This window comes from Poecilia latipinna, unplaced genomic scaffold (genome assembly GCF_001443285.1).
Source record: "Poecilia latipinna isolate Pla-1442-1.1 unplaced genomic scaffold, P_latipinna-1.0 Scaffold1977, whole genome shotgun sequence".
In the NCBI taxonomy this organism is placed as follows: Eukaryota; Metazoa; Chordata; class Actinopteri; order Cyprinodontiformes; family Poeciliidae; genus Poecilia; species Poecilia latipinna.
In genome coordinates this window covers 48,664-73,162 of record NW_015114593.1, presented here as the reverse complement: position 1 = coordinate 73,162, position 24,499 = coordinate 48,664, and the positions used below count along the sequence as shown (strand labels likewise).

At 42.4% G+C, this 24,499-nt stretch overlaps 1 protein-coding gene across 3 annotated transcripts in view; it reads right to left on the bottom strand.

Moving 5' to 3' along the window:
• LOC106935543 (roundabout homolog 3-like) overlaps positions 1-24,499 on the bottom strand; it is a 97,889-nt gene that overhangs the window by 26,930 nt on the left and 46,460 nt on the right. For 2 of the 3 annotated variants that reach the window (XM_015016049.1, XM_015016050.1), the window contains exons 4-10: positions 23,807-23,927; positions 21,887-22,025; positions 21,594-21,721; positions 19,106-19,117; positions 11,207-11,331; positions 8,096-8,267; positions 5,484-5,689 (exon numbers count right to left, since the gene is read on the bottom strand). In XM_015016049.1, the coding sequence (XP_014871535.1) occupies positions 5,484-5,689; positions 8,096-8,267; positions 11,207-11,331; positions 19,106-19,117; positions 21,594-21,721; positions 21,887-22,025; positions 23,807-23,927 (903 nt within the window). The remainder of the gene's footprint in view (positions 1-5,483; positions 5,690-8,095; positions 8,268-11,206; positions 11,332-19,105; positions 19,118-21,593; positions 21,722-21,886; positions 22,026-23,806; positions 23,928-24,499) is intronic. The other variant, XM_015016051.1, reaches the window with a different exon arrangement.

Here is a 24,499-nt window from a genome sequence, read left to right as displayed (position 1 = left end):
TGTTGTTTTGTTTTTTTTTGTTTTTTTCTTAAGCATATGCACTGACTGACGGCACTTTTTAAATTTCGTTGTTCTTGTGACAATGACAATAAAGATTTATCTATCTATCTATCTATCTATCTATCTATATATATATATATATAATATGAACATGGATATGAAACAGAAAGGGGAAAAGAAAAGAGGGGGAAAGGTTTTAAATGAAAATAATAAGAATAGAGGAGAGAAAGAAAAATAAAGGGAATATAAAAAAAACACCCTGGAAATCTGCTTCTACACCTGCAGAAAGAGAAAAAGAAAACAACCAAAACAAAACTGAAAGACCAAAACGCCATTCGTTTTTTAATCTGAAGAGAGTGAAGTGGATTCAGTGAGTAGTAGATTTGTAATCTGACCCTTTCACATAAAGTCCCAATAAACTGCACCTGAAACAAAAATCAAAACCGATATTGTCACTTTTTAGACAGTAGATGATTAAAGTGAAGACATCTTGCGAGTAAAACTTACAAACTGTTATATTATCTCTGCGAATTAAAAAAAAAAAATCCAAAAGCAGTATTAAATGTTTTTAAATATTTTATCTGTATATTTGGAGAAAGACTTGAAAGTTTAAAAAAAAATTAAACAACAACAAAAAACCCCAAAAAAACACACTTCTCCTTATAATCAATTACTTATAACCATGTTTGAATATTTCCCTACTGGGCATACCTAAATAAACAAGCTGTTTCAATTAATTGGTTCAACTTTGGAGATTTTGTCAATTGTAGTTATTTCAACGTTGCCGTAATTGAAATATTCTCAGTGGCCCTATTTGAAGTCAAAGCTGAAGTCAAGCTTGTGGCTTTTATGTTCCACGTCTGATTCCTTCACACCAGAGGCGGAGAGCTGCAGGAAGGATCAAAGGACTGAATTTTAATGACCAGGGAGAGGTCTTGAGATTTCTGAGGCTCCAGTCTTTTTCTGCCATACGGCTACTTAGTATTCTGGACAGGGTAGACGTAATTAAGAGGTGTGTGATGAATGTGCCGGGTCTATTTGTGTGTGGTGTGTGTGAATGTTGGCTATTAAATTTTTGGGGGGCCAAGCCAAAAGCTAGACGGGCTGTGAAATTGCTTGCAACGCAGGGAATGTTTGGGGAAAACTCTTAGTGGGACAGAGAGGTAAGCGATGACTCACAATGTGCAGCACCTCTGACCGGCTTTCTGGAGCTTCACTGTGCTGCTTCAGGGGTCTTGTTCATTTATCCCCCCTATCAACTATTTATCTGCAGCTTGGGGTTTAAAATCCAGCCGAATCACGGCAAACCGGCGAATGCTTTGAACAAATAAGAGAGAGAGGAGGTAACAGAAACCTAAACTGCACACAATCCAATCTGATGTAGCGTCGCTGAAGAGATTTCTGAATGAGTTTCACTTTTCATTTGGATGAAAAAAGCACATAAAAGATAAGGTAAACTAAATTTACTGGCGTGTCAACAGGATGCGAGTAAAGACGCAAGTAATATCCCTCACATTAATAAATTCCCATTCACGTGTTACCGTACAGAATTTGTCGACCAACTAAGCCGGGACACTAAAGACGTGTCACAACTCTACAACACCACTCATATGCTCTACTTGTGATATGGACTTCCTATAGGTGCTATTCACATTTTGCACAAGTAATTTGTTATTTTGTGCGACGATACCACAAAACGCGCAGACTAGTTTTGTGGTATGGCATGCAGACACTTTGTCTGTACTGATGAACATTCATCCACCTCAGCCTGCTAAATGATCGGAGTATTTCCAGCTTATCACAACTCAAACTACTTTCTGATTTAGATTAAAAATTATGAATGTGACTTTAGTGTAAAAACAAAACTGAGTAGTCAGTATGACTGCAAGGTGGCTGGAAAGGCACGATGGATGGACAGATAGCTAGACAGACAGGGGCAGATGAATAGATGTAACACTTTTTTGGTACACTGACATATGGCAAGATAGAAAGAAGCGTTACAGATCGAATTGAACAAATTGGGCAAAAGAATGTGAATGGAGAACAGTGTATACAACAAACTACTTTAGAATGGCACTGTTGTTGCTTTAGGAAGAAAATCCATCCATTTCCTGTTCAGAGCTGCAGTGGTTGGGGCCTAACCCAGCGGTAAACGAGAAACAGCTGGAGGTGCACCAGGTCAGGATGTCCATAAACCAGGACTTACAAGATGCACCAACATCTCAGGGGTAATAAACTTAACTGTGAATGTTTTGTTTTGGTGCTGATGGAGGACACTGGAGGACCGAGGGGAAAGCCACACATGCACAAGGAGAACACAAACACTTGACTCAGAAAGCGTCTGGCCTGGATTTTCAAGCAGGATGCTCTATTCGAAAAACAAGCGACGAGCAATTAGTGTATTTTCCACCACATTTCTGACATGGTTCGGTGAGTTAAAGCATGTCCTTGATATTGAGATCTCCCACCATAACGCTGCAACTCGTGTGGAGGGAGGAGGTGTTTTGAATGTGCTATTAAGCAGTGGCTTGTTGGCCCTGCAGATGCTTCCCAGCTGTCCAGAGCGCTTTGTGTTGAAATGGAAATGCGGCCTCGTCGGGTTTCTGCTATTAGCTGTTACAGTCCCGTTTGTTCATCATTCCACAAAGCAGACCCACAAACGCCATCGGCTTTCACTTGCGGACTCGCAGGCTATTTTCCTCCCACTGCAAACCTTATACATTATGCAGAATATGTGCCCAGCGCAGCCCATCATGACTAATGAGTCAGTGATCACAGCCCTCTCCTCTCCTGGATCTGTGGGCCAGCTCATCAGTAACAGTGACAGAGGAATTACTCAGGTCTAAGTGGCTTGTCAGGCTGTCCTGCAGAACCGGGGACAGGTTATTCCCACTCCCCACGCCCCCTCTACATGGCAGGTCCCTCGCTCTTCCTCCTCTAGAGGAGGAGGAGCTGATCTTGAGTTGACCTGGGAGGCAGCTGATGGTGCTCTGTTGCCTGAAATGGGAAAAAGCAGATCCCCAGATGGTAGTGTTTGATCGGTGGTGGGCTGGTGGGGGTAAGCTGCCAAGACACCTGACCGCGAATGAAGGCTGGCAGCCGTGGGAGCTGAATGAAACAGATTGTAGGAAAATGGGAAGAAGCAACAGGAAGACAGAAAGGGAGGGAGGAGAGCTGAACAGAGGTGGCCCACACTTGAGAACTGACAATGCGAAAATGTTTCTATTTATGATTTTATTCACATTTGGAGGGGTGGGAGGGTGGGAGGGGGGCGTTTAGGTCTTCTACCCTCACTGACCGGCTGCTAGCTCTCTGTTCTGCGGCTCACAGAGGCCTGGTCATGATGTCAGCTCATCGTTTGTTGAGTGCAGAAGGAAAACCTGATTACGGTCAGTAACATACGTGAAGTGGGATTTAAAGACAACTTGTGAACACGATTTCCCACCATAACCCAATCACTCCCCATCTTAATCTGTTTACTTGTCCCCCATGCAGAGCTCCTGGATCTCCCCAGGCTTTGTTTGTCTTCCACACCTTGCATTACCTATCCCCGTCCTGTTACCCCATGCCAGCATTAACCATTTAACAACAACACACGCACGCGCATACACGCAAACACACACAAACACTCCCAGTCTACCTTGGCAGCAGTGTGAGGGAGAGCAGAAGTGTGTGTCTGGCAGAAGTCCCAGGGTAATGGCATCTAGTCTTTGCCAGGGTACAAGGAGCAAACGCACCATCTGCCCCACTGCAGGGGCCACGATCCAATCAACTTATTTATACCCACTATTTAAGGGGTAAATGTTCAGTTGATTTCATGGTTGTCTTGAGGTTCGTATCGTATGCTTCCGCCGCTCTCCTTAGGCTGTTGCTACAGGCATCATAGGCATATTTGGTCCAAATAAGGTACATTTATATTGAATCACAGCTAATGCGCAAAAATATGTAATATGTACAAAAAACAGGCGTGCTTAAATTTGCCTGTTGTTATCGGCCATCAGACTTGGAGTGTGTTCACACCAGCCCTGTTTGGTCCGTTTTAATCAAACTCTGGTTCGTCTGGAAACCTAAACTCTCCTAGCAAGAGCTTCCTTCCGGATATTATGATACTACGCAGTGTAATATGAGTAAATATTGTCTTGTGAAAGCAATATTAATATCAGACAATAGATTCAGCCCAGATTTTCAGATTGGTGCATCTGCAGCTATTTTAAATAAGCTAATAACGGATCGGGAGAAGACTTGTTCTGTAAAAGTCCCAAAGACTCTGAGAACACATTTCAGTTTATTATTATTATTATTATTATTATTATTATTATTATTATTATTATTATTATTATTTCCAGCTGTTGCAAGCCATTTGTAATTTTCCACATCATAATTATGCTTTGTGTGTCCATCATACAAAATCTCAATAAAACACATTGGTGCATGTTGTAAAAATGTGAGAAAAACAGAAAAAGTTGAAGAGGAATGAATAGTTGAGCATCAAAATATGAAATTCACTGGGGCGAATAATATAAAAGAATAGATGTAGTCTGCTAGTTTAATAGGTTCATGTCCCACTAGAGCAAATATTTGGTTCTAGGCAAACTTTTGCTCGATCGTTCCTCCTTTGACATATTTCATGTTTACTTGTGTAGGTTGTACATCCTCCAGGTCAACATGATAAATGAGAAATCCAGCTGACCTACACCGGACACAGTCAATATGACTGCTGAACTTGACTCTCTGTTTGGACTCAAATAACAGGATCAGTGTCTGGAGTGAACTCGACGGTAGACGTTTTGTTCTTTTATCTGAAACTAAAGCTTTTCTTTTTTTTCTTTTCATCCTCCTGATCACACCGAATCAAATTCTACAGTTGAGCATCATTCCGAAAGGATTTTGGAAATGGAGCACTTCCAGTACCTCTCCTCTCTACACGACGAGTGAGGTTAAAAAGAAAGCTTTCAAACTCCCCGCTACCTCCTGCCTGCTCCTGCACCTCCGTCTCTCCCCGACTCACTCAGTCACTCCTCGCTTGCACTGATGCATTGAGGATTTAATTACAAGTCTCAGAGATCGTTACTCATTGAGAACCCGCAATCAATTAATGCACGGGCCTCTTCCAAGCTCGTCAAGGCTGCAGTGACCTCAGGTGCTGCGTTGCACCCGGGAGGGGATTCTGGGCAGAATGGATTTAATTAGCATGGAGTCAGATGGTGTTAACGACCGTTAATGGCCTCGCGCTCTCATTATCATGGTGATCGCACGCCGCCATTCTCCACCTCCGCTCCACTTTTAAACACACACCATGTGAACCAACCACAACGCTGCATAGGTCACAGTCTCCGGTTCCACCAGATAAAATATGTTCATGTTGCACAAAGTGCATTAAGTACATTATGCAGACCGTGGGCACGGGTTATTAGGTTTGGGGCGTAACAGGATAAGATAAATAGTTGGAACTGGGAGGCAGAGTGGGAGTCTTGCTGTCTCACCTGGAGGCGGGTGATTTGAAAGGTGCCATTTTCCATCAGGCTGACTCGTCCGTCGTTTCCCAGAATCCTCTGGCCATCCTTCTCCCATTGAATGCTGGGGATGGGGTTGCCCATGACGTGGCAGTGCAGCTGAGCGGTGGAACCGGGAGCCAGAGTGTGATTGCCTGGCCCCTGTCGGATGATGGGAGGGACCCTGTCTGAGGGGGCTGAAGGGACAGGAGACAGCAAAACTATTTAAGAGTTCAGACAAAATGATAATATCTAGTTTTCCTTATTGGATTACTAGAATCTATTTAAATTGTTGATTGGCATCGTTTTCCCTCCCCCTAGCTAACATCTTTTCCAGTTTGGTTATCACATATTCTACAGTTTGAATGGACAATATCTCTCAACTCCCTTTTCCAGTTCTTAGAATGCACCGAAAAATCTGCTGGTGAGCAGAATCGATCGATTTTAATGCCTTTAAAGAGCCGAAAGAAGTTATTTATAAGGAGGGCGCACCTTTTATTTCTCAATTGGGCTGCAGGAGAGTGAGAGAAAGCAAAACCTTCAACAGAAGGAAAGATGGCTGAATAGGAAACAGTGAAGTTTCTTTTTTCTATCCTTTTAGTCTCTATCAAGCAACATGTTGAACTTGGAAATTGTTGTCAGCCTTCCTCAGAATTAAGAATAGAAGAACTTAAAATTATTAACACAAACTGCTACTTTTGTAAGTAGCAGTTTTCACCTTATATTATTGCTACTCATAATAATATAAGATGAGTCAGGTAAAACCAACTCCACCATAATTTCGTCCTCATTTTAAAACAGCAGATCCTGTTTTACAGGCAAAACCAATTTGCAGTGCTATGCTCAAATATTATTAAACTGAAATCCTGAAACAGAAATTAGAATCAGCTGAAATCCGCATCTGGCTTTGCTGAAAACCTTGCAGAAAAACAGATCTGGAATTGTTTTTTATCAGTGCGTCTCCACTCGTTACTGTCCAAAGACTAAAAATCAAACCTTTCCTCTTTGGCTTCCACTTGTGTTCATGTGTGTTCTGCCAAGTGACACGTAAAATGTTCAAACTGAAGAACCTCTACTCTCAAAGGCTCCCAGGTCCAACCTCTCTGGTGTTTTGCTCCATTTTTAAAATGCAAATCAATGACATAGATTTTTTTTTTCATTTTTCTTTTTTTTTTTATCAGGCAGGACGATGTTACTTTACCTCCTATGAGAGCGACAGACCCCTCCGCGCAATACAGAACAATGAATATGTTATGAGTACAAATGTGGGACTTTGAAATTTCAGTGGGTGAACAAACTGAAGTCATGATGCGCAAACCCTGCTGCATTTAACCTCTGCTGAATGCATGTAATAATCAGATTCTTAACTCTATAAATTATGATCAATCTTAAAAAAAAATATGCCTCGAACTGTTTGGTACTCTATGTTTAGTCCTAGTGAACAGACCTGCTTGACATCAGAGAAAACCAGATTGTGTTTTCAATGACACAATGCAACGGTGAGGTACAGAACGAAACGTGTTGCAGTCGTTTTACTTTCAGAGTGAACCCAGCGAATTTAAAATAAAACTGCAAAATAAACAAAAACACTTCATAGCTGTTTGTGTATTTTTGTCTTCTAGAGTCCCAGCTATAGCTTTAGAATATAGTACACGTTTTTTTTTTTTTTTTTTTTTTTTTTTTTTTGGTTGATACACATGCCTTTCTTACGTAAAACTGCAGCTACTATCTGTGAAGATTGTAGATAGATTTCCTAAAGAGGAAGCTGGTTGGAGACTTGAATAAGCTCTGGGATAAAAAGCTGGACTCATTCACCTGACTGACTGACTGCAGCTTCCACCCAAAATCCCTTTTTTTGTCAAACATAAAAACTGAAGCAGAAGTGGAATGAATAAGCGGAGCCACACTAGGACCGGCTCGGTAGCATAAATTCCCCAAATGTTGCAGGGCGAGTTGAAGACTGTGTCTAATGTGTTTTGCATGGAGGTAAGTCATGCTTTCAGAGCCATTGACATGCAGTCACTGTGCAAAATTAGAGCACCTACTTCACACTGCATTTAACATTTGCTTAAAGACGTGGACCGTAACATCATTAGTATTCTATGCTGATTTGAGATCTGATATCATCAGCTAACTGGAGTTAAACTGAAAATGTGAAAAGTCAACAGAGAGGTTGGCGGGGGGACGGAGGAAGGGGGTTTACTGCAGATGGAGCTGAACAAAATCCCAGCTGATTGGGAGCGATGCAGAGAAGGAAGCATATGTTGCAGCCGAGTTATTTGCATAAAACTATCAGCAGTTGTCCCCTTTGATTACATCAGATTAGAGAAGAGATTGGGGAAGGAGGATGTTTTCAGTGGAGATGGATGTGAGAGTGTTTTTCAGAATTCTTGTGGAGCCCACAGGAAGCTAATGTGAATGTCGTAGCGTGTGTAAACTGTGAATTTAAAAAAAAAAAAAAAAAAAAGCAGAACACAAGCCTTCTGTTAAAAAAAACAAGGGACAAGTCAAAACATAAGACCTAAATTTCATAAAAACGTAGCAAACTTCAGGATCTTAACGTCGCTCCTGGTCAACACGAGTCACTCTGTGCTTAAACTCACCACTTTCCACCTCCAGCAGGGCTTTGGTCAGGATGCTGCCGGCCACGCTGATGGCCTGGCAGATGTAGTAGCCAGAGTCTTCCACTTGCACGTCCGCGATGGTGAGCTCGCCGCTCAGAGACACAGAGAAACGACTGGAATGAGAAGGCTCCTGGATGGGGAACAGCAGGATCTGGAGCAGAAAAACAAGCGGCGGCGTCCTTATGTTGCACATGCACCAACAGGTCACACTGCAACAAGTTGTGAAGGTGACCACAGAATCTCTGATCGGTGCCCATCGACTAACAGAATGGTGTAATGTCAAACCATGAATTCTGGTCTGGCATTCAAATAACAACAGTGTTTCTCCTCTCGTTCTATTAGAAGGGCCACAAAAGGCTAAAAAGCCTCATCTTAAAATCATATTTACACAGGAAAGTATCAATCTGGCTCTCCTTTCAGCTGCCTGTACAGTTTAGTTTTATCCCAATGCACAACACACACACACACCTGCACACACTATGCTGCACATGAGGCATGGGCCGGCTAATAGCTGACAAGTATAGCAGAATTCTGCAAACCTATGCTTTCGAAACCACAACTATTTTTCCCCGTAGCGTCTCTGTGACTCAAAGACCCTTTGGACCAGTCAAAGACTGAAATACCAGACAACTGAGGAAACATCCAGTTTTAGAAATGTCACCAGCTACATTTCCATTGACCTAAAAATGGGCAAATTGGAATTAAGCAATAAATTCGCCACATCATAAAACTCATTTTACAATTAAAAGCTTTTGCGTTATGACAAAGTGTTTTTTTGTTGTTGTTTTGGCCGTATTAAAATTTGCGTAATTTGCAAAACTACAGTGGAATCATTTTACTTTTGCAGCACACGGGTCACGTGATCAACAACCGGATGTTACTACTGGTGAAAAAGACAAAAGAAAACAACAGGAAGTGGGAGGAGGAGGATGCGGCAGAATGTTTTTCAATGAACAAACATGTCCACGTGTGATTTTAATGGCACTTCTTATTTAATGGAAACACCATAACAGTCAAATTATGTTTTTTTTTCTACACCATTTGTAATGGAAAAGCATGTCATGTACACCAGTTATTCCTGAATGCTTTTACTGTGCCATGGTGAAACAGTGAGGATGTTTTTGGTACTCTACCCCCGACAGACACATTTCCAATATTTCTGGAAGATATGATGTAAGCTAAAGGCTGGAAAGAAAAAAAAAAGTTCTTCTAGAACAACCAAACTTTTCTTGAATTAAATTCAGTTTAATCGATTGCAAGTGGAAGCTCACGAAGACTAAAATGAAACTGAAAATTGCTTTAACAATGCACATTATGCACATAGTTAAGTATGATTTTCTACCCAACCAGATGTTTTTCAGATGTGCTGTGCTCAGTGTGGGTCACAGTAAAACATTATTTATCCTGGTCAGTAGAGTCTGAGGTGAGCAGGCTGAGCCGCCGCAGGTCGCCTCAAAGCGACGTGTGAACGCCACTGCAGACTCCGAAACCCTCTCCAAACCTCATTCCCAACATGCTTCCCACATATGCTCTCTCTCCTCCTCCTTATGCTTTCTCCTCTTTATCTCTCTCCTCCACACCTTCTCTCCCACACACATTTTTTTCAGGCCTCCTCCAATCTCGTCCGCCCTCCCCTATAATCTATACCTGGAAGCCACGCTGCGGGCACCCACGCACTCTCGCTCTCATCGTCTCTGAGCATTCCAACAGGCTGTAATGCTTATCACGCTCTCACCCATTCAAACACACACACACACACGCTTCTGAAGACATGCAGGCCTGTGCAGACTCACGCTTTGGTGAATAATGCACCGGGCGGATGATGAGAAGGTGAAGTGCATATGCCGTGTGTGAGTTAGAGTGGCTCTAATCTGCAGCAGGTAGCTACAGACGACGAGAGGCAGAGAAGAACCAAAGTGTGTCAAGAGGTGTGGGTTTCTGAAAGAACTTCCTACAAAAGGAGTTTAACTAAACGCACGTCCACCTCCCTGATATATATATATATATATGTATATATATATATATATATATATATATATATATATATATATATATATATATATATATTTTTTTTTTTTTTATTTTTTATTTTTTTTTTTTTTTTCCAGTTCAAATGTCCTCATTGATGCCAGATCACTGAAAAAAGTGGACATATGAGCTCAATAACTGTTTTTAATCTGTTAAAACTATATATATGTATAATATTAATATGCATCCAAGATGTCTATTTCCTTGCTTGGGATTTGAAAACAGCACATTGTTGCTGCAGGATAACCAACTCTGCCACCACGCAGTCCTTGATGGATTAAAAGTTCAGTTTTTTTTCTAGCTTTAATCTTCTGCTGAGGTTTGCCACGCCCCGAATAAAAAACGTTCTTAAAACAGTGCAAATAAAAGCCGTCTCCAGAGTCGTTCCTCACTTCACTGCTGGTTCTTTGTTGTATTTCTATAGAACCTGCACCAGCCCTGATCTAGCACTAAGACCGCTTCGGTGTAAAAGTACCGTGGATATAAGTTTTTCTCATGCCAGAATGTTGACAACACGGGGCAACATTACAAACCAGCTGGTTTTACAATTGTGATACACTTCTGAAATACAGAGTGTGTCTGGAGAACATGAAGCAGGAAGTAAAACCAAAGACAACGAGGCAAAACACGTTACACCTTGGCCTCATCATCCCTCCAGTGAAAGGAGGAAAACAACGAGGCAGAATTGATGAAATACGACACGTTTCACGATCCGGATCATCTGCATTCATAACACTTTCATTTTCATCCCCGAGCATCTCTGAATGCCTGATTCTTGATTTCTGGTTGACAAACTGCATTTACAGGTCAGGCTGTGCAAGGACGGCAATCACCATGAAATCCATTTAACGCAGAAGCTACTTTCACGTAATGTGGCCCGTGTCTACAATCACCGATCTGAGCTCCGCCAACAGCCGCCCGCCTCTCTGCTGCTCAACTCAGCCTTCAGTCAGACTCATTGTGCCAGAGAGAGATCCTGCCAAATGCCTGAGAGGGCAGATTTATTCAGAACAGAAGGTGTTTTAGTGTTTACCGCCACGCTTCTGACAGGCACGTTCTCACCTGGCTGCCTTCTTTTTGCCAGAAGACCGCGGGCGGAGGGTTTCCCTTGGTGCCGCAGAGGAAGGTTACGGTCCGACCCGGAGCCGTGATCTGGTCTCGTGGCCGGACGACAATCTGAGGAGGAACTGCACGACAGAAACACAGACGAAAGGGGCAAATTTAAAAGTGGAAATCTTCCCATTTGGTCATATCAACAATCTGCATGTCATATTATATCCCAGCAGCGAGGCTGAGTGAATGAGCTGATGACAGCTAAACCGACGACTCTGTCAGACTCCTTCTTGTCTTTAAAACACAAATGTAGAGTTAGAAACAGGAGGAGCACAGACACAAGTGGAACAAAACTTCCACTTCCAGAAACCAAAACTCTGCTTTGTTTCCATTTTCAGGAGGCTGATCTCTCTACTCTTCTGTTACAGTTCATGAAGCAATTCAAAATGACAAAAAAAAAAAAAAAAAAAAAATAAACTGACTGATTCAAGTCATCCTGGACTATGCAATTAAGTTAAATTAAATCAAAATTTGCATGTGGTTGAAGCGCACACAAGCCTGTGCCGCGGTTATTCTGTCTTATCGCTACTAAATCCATTACAGTTTTCTTGAAAAATAATTAGCACGGTTATTTCAGAGACCGGCTGTTTTTCTCTTCGATGGGAGAGAACTTCAGCATGGACAAAAGCCTCGACGCAATCAGCCGGGATCTTTTGAAAACTTCTAACCGAGTCTGGTTAGAAGTTTACCCCTGACCTTATTGCTTTGTACAGTATCAACTGCGCTGTGTTACAGATATGATTAAATCGGACCGAAAGCGATTGAATCTGTCTGTACGATTTAACTGCACAGACAGATTTAAAGACAAGATTGCATTGTGATGAACCAAACTCATTAACTCACATATTGCTACATATTTCAATCTGAATTTGATCCGTTTGTGCTGTAAAAGTCCATCTGATGTTGTGCATGAACTGAAATGACTAACTGGATATTTTCTACTAACAGGGAACAATACGAAGGCCCCCGCGTAACCTTGGCCGACTCGGCTCCAGTCAGCAGCACGGCACGCCGCTGTAAATGTTCACAGCTCCGACTGAGAGCCACAATTCAGCCTCTGTCGCGGAAAAGCGAAAAAAAACAAAAAAAAAACGAGCTGAGACGTCCCGGCGTCTGAATCCAGGTTTGTGGGTCACCTCTGTGATGAGGCTAATCAGATGTCTTTGAACTGGTGTCAGGCAGGAGGAGAAAGGGGGCTGCAGATAAATGGCAGGCTTTCTCACTTTCTTTCTGCTGCTTGCATGTAAAGGTGTGTGCGCTCATATGCACAAAGACACACACACACACACACACACACACACACACACACACACCTCTTTGATTTGTATTGATTCTGTAGCAAAGTGACAGGCCTTCCTCCGCAGAGGGGGTGTGAATGCATAATGATGCCCTCCAACAGTCCTAATTGATTTCTCATCTTCCCACCTGATCTCCTGCTTCTCTTTCATTCTCACCCTCGATTAGCATAGAAGCGAACAGAAAGACGGGACGACAGGAAGGAGGAGAGCCATTCAGCGGCAGAATGTGCAGTCACAGTCAGGGGAGAGAACAAACGCGTTCCTTCTGCTAGTTTCTCATTTGGACGCCTAATTTGGGGTGGGTGGGGGGGGGGAAGAAAAACTCTTAATTGTGGAAGCGAAACTCGCGTCCCAAACGTTGCAGTTAAAGCAAACATGAAACGCTGTTTTCTTCAAACGCCCCAGTCCAACGATTGATGTTCAAAGAGGAGAAAACCAACAACATGAGCAGAACGCATCACTGACTCACAAAAGTTGGGCTTTTGCCTTTGATTGTTCCTTCAGTGTGTTCAAACTATGTGCAAAATCGGACTGATGTGAGGTAAGTCCAATACGGCCGGTCTTTCATTTCCCATCTGCACATTTCAGAGAGGTGGAGGGGGGGGGTCACAGTTTGGACCACCAAAATAGTCTAAAGCTAGCTTTTGACAAGAACAATAAATGGGGGGGGGGGGGGCTAAAAGTAGATTGATGTAAAGAATTAACATTTTCTAACATTGAATTGCTTATTCTCCTTAATTACTCTCAGGCACGCACCAGACACAAACTTTAGGACCCAACCTGGAGGCTACAGGAGGGGACCCATGTGTCAACAGGGGCATAAATCCCAGCTCAGATGGGGGGGGGAGGGGAGGGGGCGCTGCTTGGCCGAGCTGGTGAGGGTCATGTCCTGGGGTCAAAAAGGCAGCTCCCTGTTGACCCTAAAGGTCAAAGTCCACACATTCCCCCCCCTGTGCTTCATGTGGACATGAGAAAGTGATCTCAGCGACCGGCTTCCTGTACAGCCTGATGCAAAGCCCTGAAATATTAAAGAAATGCAGAGTAATACCCATTCCTTATATAAATCATCTCCAGGCTACTTCACATGCGCACACGCACACACACACACACACACACACACACACACACACACACGTATACGTACATGTGTATGAAGAAGCAACAGAAAGAACATGCCCAACATTAAAGCTTTGGGCTTTGAAGGCCATTTTAGGGCAAGACAACCCCCACAAAAAAAAATAAAATAAAATAAAAATAACCAGTTCCTTCTCCTTCTTACAAAACTAAACTTTTTCAAACATTTAAAGACGGCGCAGAATTAACACGCCGCATTTGGTTGCACCACATAGTGCCTGTCTGCAGAATAACAATGTTTGATTGGAGGAGGCAAGCTGGCGCGTCGCCTGAGGCTGCAATAAATAATTAGCAATAATGGGTGCACTCGGCACGACACTGAGCCTCAGATTTAGGGCAGCGAGGAACATTAGCATCCGCACTTGGGACTAGAAATGGGGGTGGAAGACGATATAGATCGCAAGAGAGTCGCTGAAATATACATGACAGGAATCAGCAAACAATGTCTGCGTGTCACTTGTGGAGTTATTTAAGAGTCAGCGCTGCGGGCTCTTTGGTGCACCAGTGACTCCTCTTTAACAGGCTCCTACCAAGGACGGCAAATTACTGTCATGCAAAATAACACATGAAATATCAGCGCCGTGTGAGCCAAGCGACAGCAAGTCGGGGATGTCAACTGCCGAGTGTTAAATGCTAAAGGAGAGACAAAGAGAAGCGTTTTGACTGAGTCGGGAGGCATGTTTTAGAAAAGTCCCGTTGCCAGAATTGTCGAACATACGGAGGGGCTGACGCGCCAAGAGGGAGGTAAAAATAGACATGGGCTGGCATGTCGGATTTCCACGACATTCCAGACAAGAACTGTCAGTTTAAAAGGAGGGAAATTTGGTTGGAGCGGGAATCTCTTGGTTACTCTGCGTTTCAGTCAGACGGGCACGAAATCTCAGTCTAAATTGAAAACAATTCTGAAAATAGTCGAATTATGGGGGCGGGGATTTCTGGCAAAAATAATAAATAAATAAAACTGTTATCAAATGCCCAAGTTTAAATGCTTACCCAAACCTTTTTCAAAAACATGCTCCCCTCGAGTGTGTTGGTCTGCACCAAGAACCGCTGAAGCAACGACTTGAAAACCTCTGAAGTGCAACTTTTGTTTTTCACAAAATGTTAACAAAAATGGAATAGTGCCAGATTTTAGTGGTTGTAAGATTTCTCGGTAACACTTTATTTGAAGGTGGGGCGAATAAGATTGTCATGACACTGTCATAAACATGACATAACACCTGTCATGAACATGACAACCAAGAAATCATTACTGTTTAAACTTTACAAGTTACCTCATTTTTAAAGTGAAATCAGTAATTATTTTATAACAAATTTATGTCAGTAATGATTTCTTGGTTAATGTTAAGCTGTCATAACAGACATTTTGAATAATGTCAACTTTGTATTAAAAGTGTCATAATTTACCGAATGATGCTTTATGACAACAGTCATAAATATTCATGAAGACTTATTCATGTTCATGACATGTGTTATGTCATGTTTATGAAAGTGTCATGACAGTCTTATTCACCCCCCTTCAAATAAAGTGTTACCGATTTCTCTTTTATCTTTGGCAAAATACGACGAGTCATTTCTCCTGCTAGCGCAGGTCCCAAGCATTTGTTTAGATTATATCTACCCAAAATGCTCTGCACTATAGTTTGCTTCCTGCTTTTGGGACGATCTCCGATCCGCTTGGTGTTCACATGTGCTTTGAAACTGCACCAGAGTTCACTTCAGCTGAACAGAGAGGGGTGACCAGGGTTCGCTTTTTTTGTTTGATTACACATTCACACCTCCCCAAACAAACCGGACTTTCTAGGAAAATGAACTAGAGCTGGACTAAAGAGGCCTGGTGTGAACGCACCTCTGAGGATCCAGCAACAGCAGAAATACGCTAATATCCTGTAATTGCTTATGTGTCAGTGTGTTCACCTTACCTAGCACCATTTTTGCTGACAGTTGTGCAGAAATGCACAACCAGTTTTATACGCATCAGTGGTAGACCAAACAAAGTATGTCCTGTGATCATCCTCGCGTACGCGCTGCTAAATGTGCTAATGGCGAAGAAACAACTTACTTCTCCAGGAAAACTGTTTATCTACAGTCATCAGTGACCACGGTAACTTGCCTCTGAACCACATAGAGCAAGAGAGAGGGTGTGAGCAGCACATACACAAGAATGATCACAGCACTAAGAATCTAATCCTGACTAGTTGTTTCTGACCTAGTGGTTTATTTCTGTATGACAGCAGATCCATAAGCAGATATTAATATTACACTTTCACAACGTCACGTTAGTTTTGACAAATGTAAAAACTTTTAATAAAAGTTACATACTGTTGCTTTAAGGGGTTAACTGTATCTTCATAGAGTCCTACTTAAACGGAAAATATTATAAAACCACATTAAAAATCTCTGGAAGTCAAAAGGTTTTGATATTATTTTTACTTTTTGAGACTAAAATAAGAATACAGTGACCAGTGGACTGAAGGGCTGTCCTGTTCTGTCTGGAAACCCAGAGCGGAGCGAGAATAAAGACTGACCAGATGGTCCTGTCTGCACAGTGTTCACTGTAAGTTGTTAACTGGTTAGATATTATTAATCCTAAAATCTACAATCATTGGGAGTCTAATCTCCCCTAATCTGAGCCAAACAGCAGATTCTGAAATATCACCATTTTCTAAGCTTCTGCAGAACGAAGTGGAAGTCGGGACCAGCTGAACCTTCAGCTCAGCTCCCGGTTTGATCAACACAAGCCCGTTGCAAACAAACCGAGGCAGGGGAAACGTTTGGGCTCAGCTGTTCGCCACCTACCGAGTGCCGCTCGGAGATCAGAGTGGGAGTTTGTTCCACCGCTGCTGCACGAACTCGCCGTGTTGTTCAAATCACACAGCAAAGACAGACAAAGTGATCACAAGCAGAGGATGTTGCCCCCATCTCTCCCGCGCCCCCCCAACCCTCTTCTCCTTTGCATGCACGTCTCGCATATCGTTTGCAGACACATGGCTAAACACACACACACACACACACACACACTTCCAGCAGGAGCTCCTTCGGGGGCTTAGATGTGACAGGCAGCTGTCAGAGTCCCAGACGCTGTTTCACACATGTTGCCTCCAACAAACACTCCCCTACGCCACGACGACCCCCGCTTCCTCGTAACACACCCCTGCTCTTACATTTAAACATTATTTCTTCCCTCAGACTGTTTTCACTCCCAAATGAAGACTGAGTACTTGGTTATTTCCATGGAGCTATGTATTGCAGTCGGGCTATAATTCATCAGAGCTTACATTTAATTGGAAGGTAGCCTTTTTTTTTCTTTTCTTTTTTCTTTTTTTGCCCTGAGCTCCAACTTCTTTATCCAACATCAATAAAGGAACTTAAAGAATGATGATGCTTTAAATAGCTCAAGAAAGAAAGCCACAGAAGCAGGACTTTGATTACTTTCTAAAGTCGCAGCACCTTGGGGAAAGAGGAGAAGAACACTCAGAATAAGAACATTTCAAAGCCTCGCTGGTCTTCAGAGACATATTTTCTTCGCTGTGCGTTCTCGTTTGCCAATGAAATTTCATTTTCAGATTTAAATGAGTAAGAACTCTGAAAGTTGTACCGATCAAATGTAAGCATATGCAAGTTCAAACCTAAGGACACAATGGAATCCGTCTAGTTGTCTTTCTCGCTCCGTGAGCATTAGGATCTCTCTGGAAGCACACGGTTTCAATCAAGTGTAGGATTGGAGGATTCATTTGGATCACGGATAAACCGACGCTTCTGTGTTGTCTGGACATGAGTGTGTTCACAGTCAGTGCATTATTTGAAAATGAGCATATCAGTCAGATGTAAGATGGGGGAAAAAATACTAAATCCTAACATTGTAGCATTCAGCTCTTATTCTAGCGATTTCCTGTAATCTGCTCCTTGAAGCCAAATTGGCAGAGAAGCTGGAGAGAATCTTCTCAGCCAGGTATCAGACAGCATATCATAATTAATATTAGTTATGGTACAGATAAACTAATTGCGGCAATATGGGACAACAGTGACCTTACAAAGGCTGAGAGAAGATAAAACGGTAAAACATGGCCGCCGTTGTTGTTACAGCAGCCTCTCCTTATATCTGGCCTGCCTAAACTTTCCCAAAACCTTCTAAACATTAACCTCCGTTTGTTACCATGGCAAAATGTGTCACAAAAATAAAACAAACAAACAAAAAAACAACAGTAATATAAGTAGTACGTTTACGGGAGAACATGTTATGTTCTGATGAAACCAAACATGAAGTTTTTGGCCACAATCTAAAAAGGTAAGTTTGACAACAAGAACCGACCATCAAACATCACGCCTGTAGTTAAACATGGTAGTGGCAGCATCATGCTCTGGTGTTTCTTCAGATGAAACTGGGGTTATTGTCAAAAAAAAAGCAGCTACGTTTGAACATGGTACGGTGGCCCAGAAGGGTCAGCAAAACGTAAAAGCTGCTTTATGGTCGGTCAGGGTTACAAAACAGTAATTTTCAATAATTAACATCGACTGTTACTTTCAACTCTCTACAGTGACTTCTAGCTCAGTTCAATGAGATTTTCCACACAAACTTCACACTTAAATGCATCACTCCAGCATGACTTACTTAAGTCTTTAAATGTGTTAATAGCTGGAAATCTTTATTTCACCTCATCTCTTCTGACAGGCAGAATGGGTCTCAGATGAAACTTCGTTTTTTTTCTCCTCCTTTAAAGAAACATTAATGTTGGGTAGAAAGCATAACCGCCACCACTAAGAACCGCTGTATTAACCTTTCCTGAAAAACGGCACGACTCCACTGTTTATGCAGCCTGAACAGCAGCCGACTGAAAGCCTCGGCCTCAGTTTAAGCTCCTGACCTCAATTACATGTTTGTCTTGAAGGAATGCAAACAGGAAGCTCCGCACACCAGAACGTCGGAGAGTTAAAACTAGTAAGGAATCCTGCTTCTGTGTCCCCGACGGACATCTCGTTCACAGACATACAACTGGCATTAGCACACATTTATCACTTCCACGTAGATGCATTTCAACCCAGAGAGCAAATTGAATTCTTCGGGTACGTTGGATTAATCGGAATTAAACTGCAGCCGCATCGCCTCCTTTTAATTCATTTGACAAAGGCTGAAGGTTTGGATTCTGAATTAAAGATCCCTGGTATTAATGGGAGCCCTGCTTCCTGCTTCCCAAGGTCCAATCGTTCGATGATGCGCCACGAGAGTGGTGGAAATAAAAAGCCTTCCTTCCTGATCGTAGAAGGCCTTCCCTGCTAATTGATTATCCGTTTATGCTTTCAGGCAGACGGGCATCCGCGTTAGTGGCTGCTGTCTGAAACATGGCAACCCGAGAGGGATCGCTCACACACAAACACACGCAAATATACAAGCGATGGAATGAAATGGAATACTTACACGAGTGGCCGACTGCGATGGAGTGATGTTAGAGGAGGCGACGGGGTGGAGGAGGGGAGGGAGAGAAGAAAAATGAGACAAATGAGATGATGAGCTGGTAATGACTCGGAACATTGAGTGAAATGAGAGACGCGTCGAGAACTTTCGCACCGAGCGCTCCCGACTTGTGCCCGGCTTGTCAGAAACTCAAAAATTCGATATATTTTCCAATCAGTGAACACACCAATATCTGAGTGCCACCAGGTTCCATTAGCTGCAACCCTCTTCAGTGAGGAAGTTGCTACTGAGGGAAGAAGAATTAAGAGTTAGTTGTTTTTAGAATAAGTAAATGGAGACATAATGCAAAAGGTTTGATAGAAACTTTTCTACAAAAGTCGAACAAATACGTTTCTATGATAGATTTGATTTGTTCTTGCAAGAGAGAGTGAGAATTACAGCAGATAACAGGAAGGCTAAGCATAGCACAGCACAGTTTCTGTATCCCATCATTTGTGTGACATGTCAGCCACTACCTGTCCTTAAATCTTCTAGATGTGGATCTATATGCTGCATCATAAACACAAGGGACGCACCAATTACAATTTTTTTTTGTAATATCTGGGCTTTAAAAAGCCTGACTTGCCGAATCCAACTTTGGCCGAAACTTTTTGTTTGTCTGTCAGACTATAGCAGATCAGACCAGTGGATAATATTGATTTCTCATGTGGGTGTGAACCAATTGATGATCTAGATAGATAATGTGTGCTTCCAGAGCATGCAGCTGGGATTACAGAACCAGGGGGTGTGGCTTATAAATCAAAGATGCCCTGTGGAGCCGTCTTCATGCTGGATGTTCAAATGAATTTGGAGCTTTAAACACAAGCAAATTTGCAGAGTTAAAGTTGAAAAGAATACTGAAGTGACCAAACTTAAAATAATGACTCTAATAAAGTCCTAAAAGGAAGAAACAGTGGAGTGATGATCCAAATGAAGACACAGGTGAAGATGAGAGGAGACATTCGGTTTCCTGTTATACCCCATGCTCCCAGCTATAACAATCAACCCACAATCAATTTCCATTTGCCTAAAAGCAGCTGCTGGGAATCCCTCCTTCACTCGGAGACAAACTTCTGCTAGTTAAATGTTTCAACGCTCACTTCTGCACCAGTGTGTGTTTCTGCACCGCTCTGATTGTCAGAGCGTTCTTGAAGTTATCATATTGGAGCGTATTGACATGTCTATCAGTCCGTTCTGTGGGTAGAGGCTGGTGTCTGTACCGAGTAAAAAAAACACTAAATATTCCCTTTTATCATAGCAAATGACAGATTCCTCATCCGCTCGCTTCTCTTCAAGGGACCGCCTTTATTCTCAGGCAATTTCGTTGCTTTTTGATCTGAGTTGTTTCTCCGCAGGGATGTCGAGTCGAGGCTTGAAAGAACCTTAAAATCCATTTTTTCCTCTTTATCTCTCTTTCAGTTCAACTTAACAATGCATAACCAGTGAAATAATGTAGAATGTTTTCACTGGCAACTTGCTATTAACTTAACTTTGAACATGTTTTTAAGGCTTTTAAGAATTTCACAATGTAATGATCAAAACAGCTGAAGAAATAATGAAGAGTTTAACTCCAACCTGATATCCGATTGGCCAGCTGCTTGAGAAGATTTTCCAACTAACAACTGTAGTGATTTTTTTTTTTTTTTTATAAAAAAGAGAAGTACCGTGAACTAGAAACTGGTGGAATAGCCATCTCTCTCTTTCAAAAGTAAAGCTGGTTTTCTGAATGCCTTGAAGTTTGTTCAAGCTGAATGGAAATGTGCCTGTGTACACTCATTGTACAAAGTCAGTAGAAGAAGGAGCAATCATTGAGCTATTTGGTCACAATAACAAAAAGCGCGTGTTGAGGTGCGACCTTCAAATGAACAAACGCCATCTGCCGAGCACGGGGAAACACAGAGATATAGAGCAAACAACCATTTACACACTCACCCACACACACGCGCACGCACACACACACACTTAACTATAAATTCAAGAGACCAGCTAACCTAAAAATCCTGTTTTTCAACTTTTCAAATTCTGCCAAGAAGAACACTCAAATATTCAGACATAACTCTTGCTGACGGCTGCACAAAACATGCGGTTGTGGTGCAACTTGCTAAGGTACATTTGCGAAAAGTTTGTGTAAGTGTAGCACATCTGTATATTGGAGCCTGGAAGCCAAATTTTGATGTTGGGGGTAGATCGTACTGGCTAAAATCCACATTCACATTCAAACGTGTGCTCTCAGCTCTATATTATAGAAACCATTGAAGCTGTATGATGGTAAACCTCTTACCTGGGAAAAAGAGCCATGTACGTAGGTTTTTTAAAAGCCTCACATTATGCAGATAATCAAGCCCATAATGACTGAATGTAAACTTTCATTTAGATCTTTCTGTTATGTTACAAGTCAGTATGTTTTTCACACATGCCAAAGAAATCCAGCAGTATGAGCGTGTGCCCTTACCGTGCACTTGGAGGGTCCCGGAGGCCTCGGCTTTGCCCACGCTGTTCTCCGACACACAGGTGTAGGTGCCCTCGTCCTCAGCTCGCACCTGGCTCAGACGGAGGCTGTTGTCGCTGCGGATCTCAAACCTGCAAACACATCAACACCGGCGATGACTCTGCCCAAGAAATCTGAGAAAAAGTGGGAGCCCGCGGAAGCTGTTTGCAAGCGTGAGCTTCCCCTCACGCATATGCATACATAACATCTGAATGCGAGATGAATTTTTGAAGTCCTAGTGTTGTTTCTCTTTGTACCTGCCCCGGGGCAACTCTCCCTCTTCCCTCCGCCAGCGGACAGTCGGAGTGGGATCTCCATGTACCTCGCAGAAGAACTCCACCGTATCATCCGCCAGCACCACCTGGTTCACTGGTTGTTTGGTGAAGACGGGCCTCTCTGAAATCAGAACCGCTACTTAGATCTGCTGCACCTGGATTTGTTGGTAATAAACCCAAACGCTTCGAAGAAAACTGATGCGGCACGGTCAGTGTTTGGTTTTAGCAGGAATATAGTCTCTGCTGACTAGATAGTAAATTAGTATGATTTTTTTTTCTTTACCGAGTCATCTGGATGAGAGAATCTCAAATACTCAGTACTTCTCGAGGTAACAAAACATCTAAAATGGTTGCTGTGATTAGTCATTAGCTCCAGAGCAAAACTTGTGAATGTCATTATAAATTAAAAGTTAATGTTCTCAGCAGACTGTAATAGATTGCTTCGTATTCAGGGCGTACGCCGTTTGTGGCCCATTGACTGGTGAGGATAAGCAACAGCTCCCCTGTGACCCTGCAATGATTAACAAGCAAGCAAAAACAAACAAACAAACAAAAAGACTCATGTAATTTACCAAAGATTTTATATGGACAACAAAGTTTAATATCTGAAAGAAAAAAAAAACACATCTGAGTATTTGAAGAGACCAGAAATGAAGCCAGGAGGCATTTAAACCCCTGCATGCCTGGTTGGACTCAGACGTGGGATATGCAGGAGAATTTCAGGGGATAAGAACTGAAGTGGGAATTGTGGTGGGAAGCAGGCAGGTTCATACAAACAGTTCCCTGCTGACATTTTGTACACAGATGGAATTATTTATCACAATCCACTGCACAGCCCATAATAACCAATGCTGTGTGAGCACGGTTCAGTAGAAGAAGAGTCAATATACAACCCGATCAGGTTTTAATCGCTTTTATTCTTCAAGTTTGGGCATACCGAGAATGAATTTGGCCTCAGTTCTGCTTTTTCTTTCAGTGATGACATTTAAAATAAACATATACAACAAAACAAAAAACAAAAATGATTACTACTTCTATCTTATTTTTATTTTCTAATGTTCTTTTTGTTTTTACAGAAGAGGAAGATAAGGTTGAATTTGTGGCTGCCGGTTTACGCAAAAGCGCTGTGTGGCACCGACGCGAAGGGAGTAGTTTAAAAAGTTTGTGTCCAGGATGTGTGGGGTCTGCAGACATGTTAGCTGTCTCTATTCTTGCTGTCAGCGATGCTAGACTTGTACAAGTCCTGAGTGGAGGAGTTTCTATGTTGCTGTAAATATAATAGTGTATATATGACATCAGTGACGACTTTACATGTGGGGTCTGTGTTACAACAGATCAAATGGATTTCTTAAATATGAATCAAGAATCAAAGACAAATCGCCATTAGCTAAATTTGTAATAACTGTACCATCCACCTCTGATTATTTTGAATACATCAACATTTGACTCTTAAGGGAAACAATCATAAGTCCATAAGTCCATTAGGGATATTAAATACACCTAATGAGACATGTACGTCCTGCAAGCTCTCATAAAGTTCATGACTGCTTTAAAATAAATTATGACAGCCTGGAAAACACTAAAGTGTTCCTGTTGCAATAAAGTGTATAAGAAGAACAATGGCTGGTTGTGTGTTCCCCACAATCGATACACATTGTAAGAATGCTGCAGTCCCACTGAGCAGAAAGTCAGACAGGAGGAAAAAGATGAGGGGTCAAAAGGGCAACTGGGAGGGAAAGATCGATGGTCTACTCCAACAGCTGGCAAGGAAAGGAAGGAGGTATAAAACAAAACCTCCACAGGGACTCCAAGAGAAGATCCTCAACAAACTAATGTGGGGAAAAAAAAAAAAAAGAACTGAATTCAGTGTGCTGTGATACAATCAATTTGAAAATAACTCACCAAACACGACCAGTTCAGCTGGATCGCTGTCTTTCTCGCCAACCATGTTTGTTCCCACGCACACGTACATGCCAGCGTCACTCTTTCTGGTGTTTGAAATCATCAGCTTTCCTCCTCGGATCTGAAAGCGACAGAAGCGAAGGAGGGAGGGCGGTGGAAGAGAGGAACGGAAGGAAAATACAAAGAGGAGGTAAGAAGAGGATGAAGGGGAGAAGTTTTGGTTAGGAAGAGGAGACGAATGGAGAAAACGTGGAGGCAGGATACTGAGACGTGTTGGTCGAGCGCAAAGCCACTCAGTCACGTTCAGGGTGTGATGTGACAGATGGCTCCCCCTGCGACGGCTTCCATGATTCGACAATGATTCCAGCGCTAAGCTGATCGCCATGGAAACGCTTTGTTTTTATGGTGGCCTGCACTTATGCACAATAACCCAAATCATTGCATGATGTGTTGATGTCTGATGGGCATCTAAAATTGTTTCAGTACTGACCCTAAGAGCTCAAGTGTTTGTTCCCAGGGACAACCCCGTTTGGGTTTTATGGATACAGCAGATATGTGCCAAAAAAACAACTTTCAACCGAGGTGGTAGAAGACTTAAGCTTGGGATTGTTTTGCAGTCGACTTGTCATCTATAAACTTCTCTGCATAATAAAACATTCTACAGTGAAAGATGTCTTCATGCAACCTTGAGTC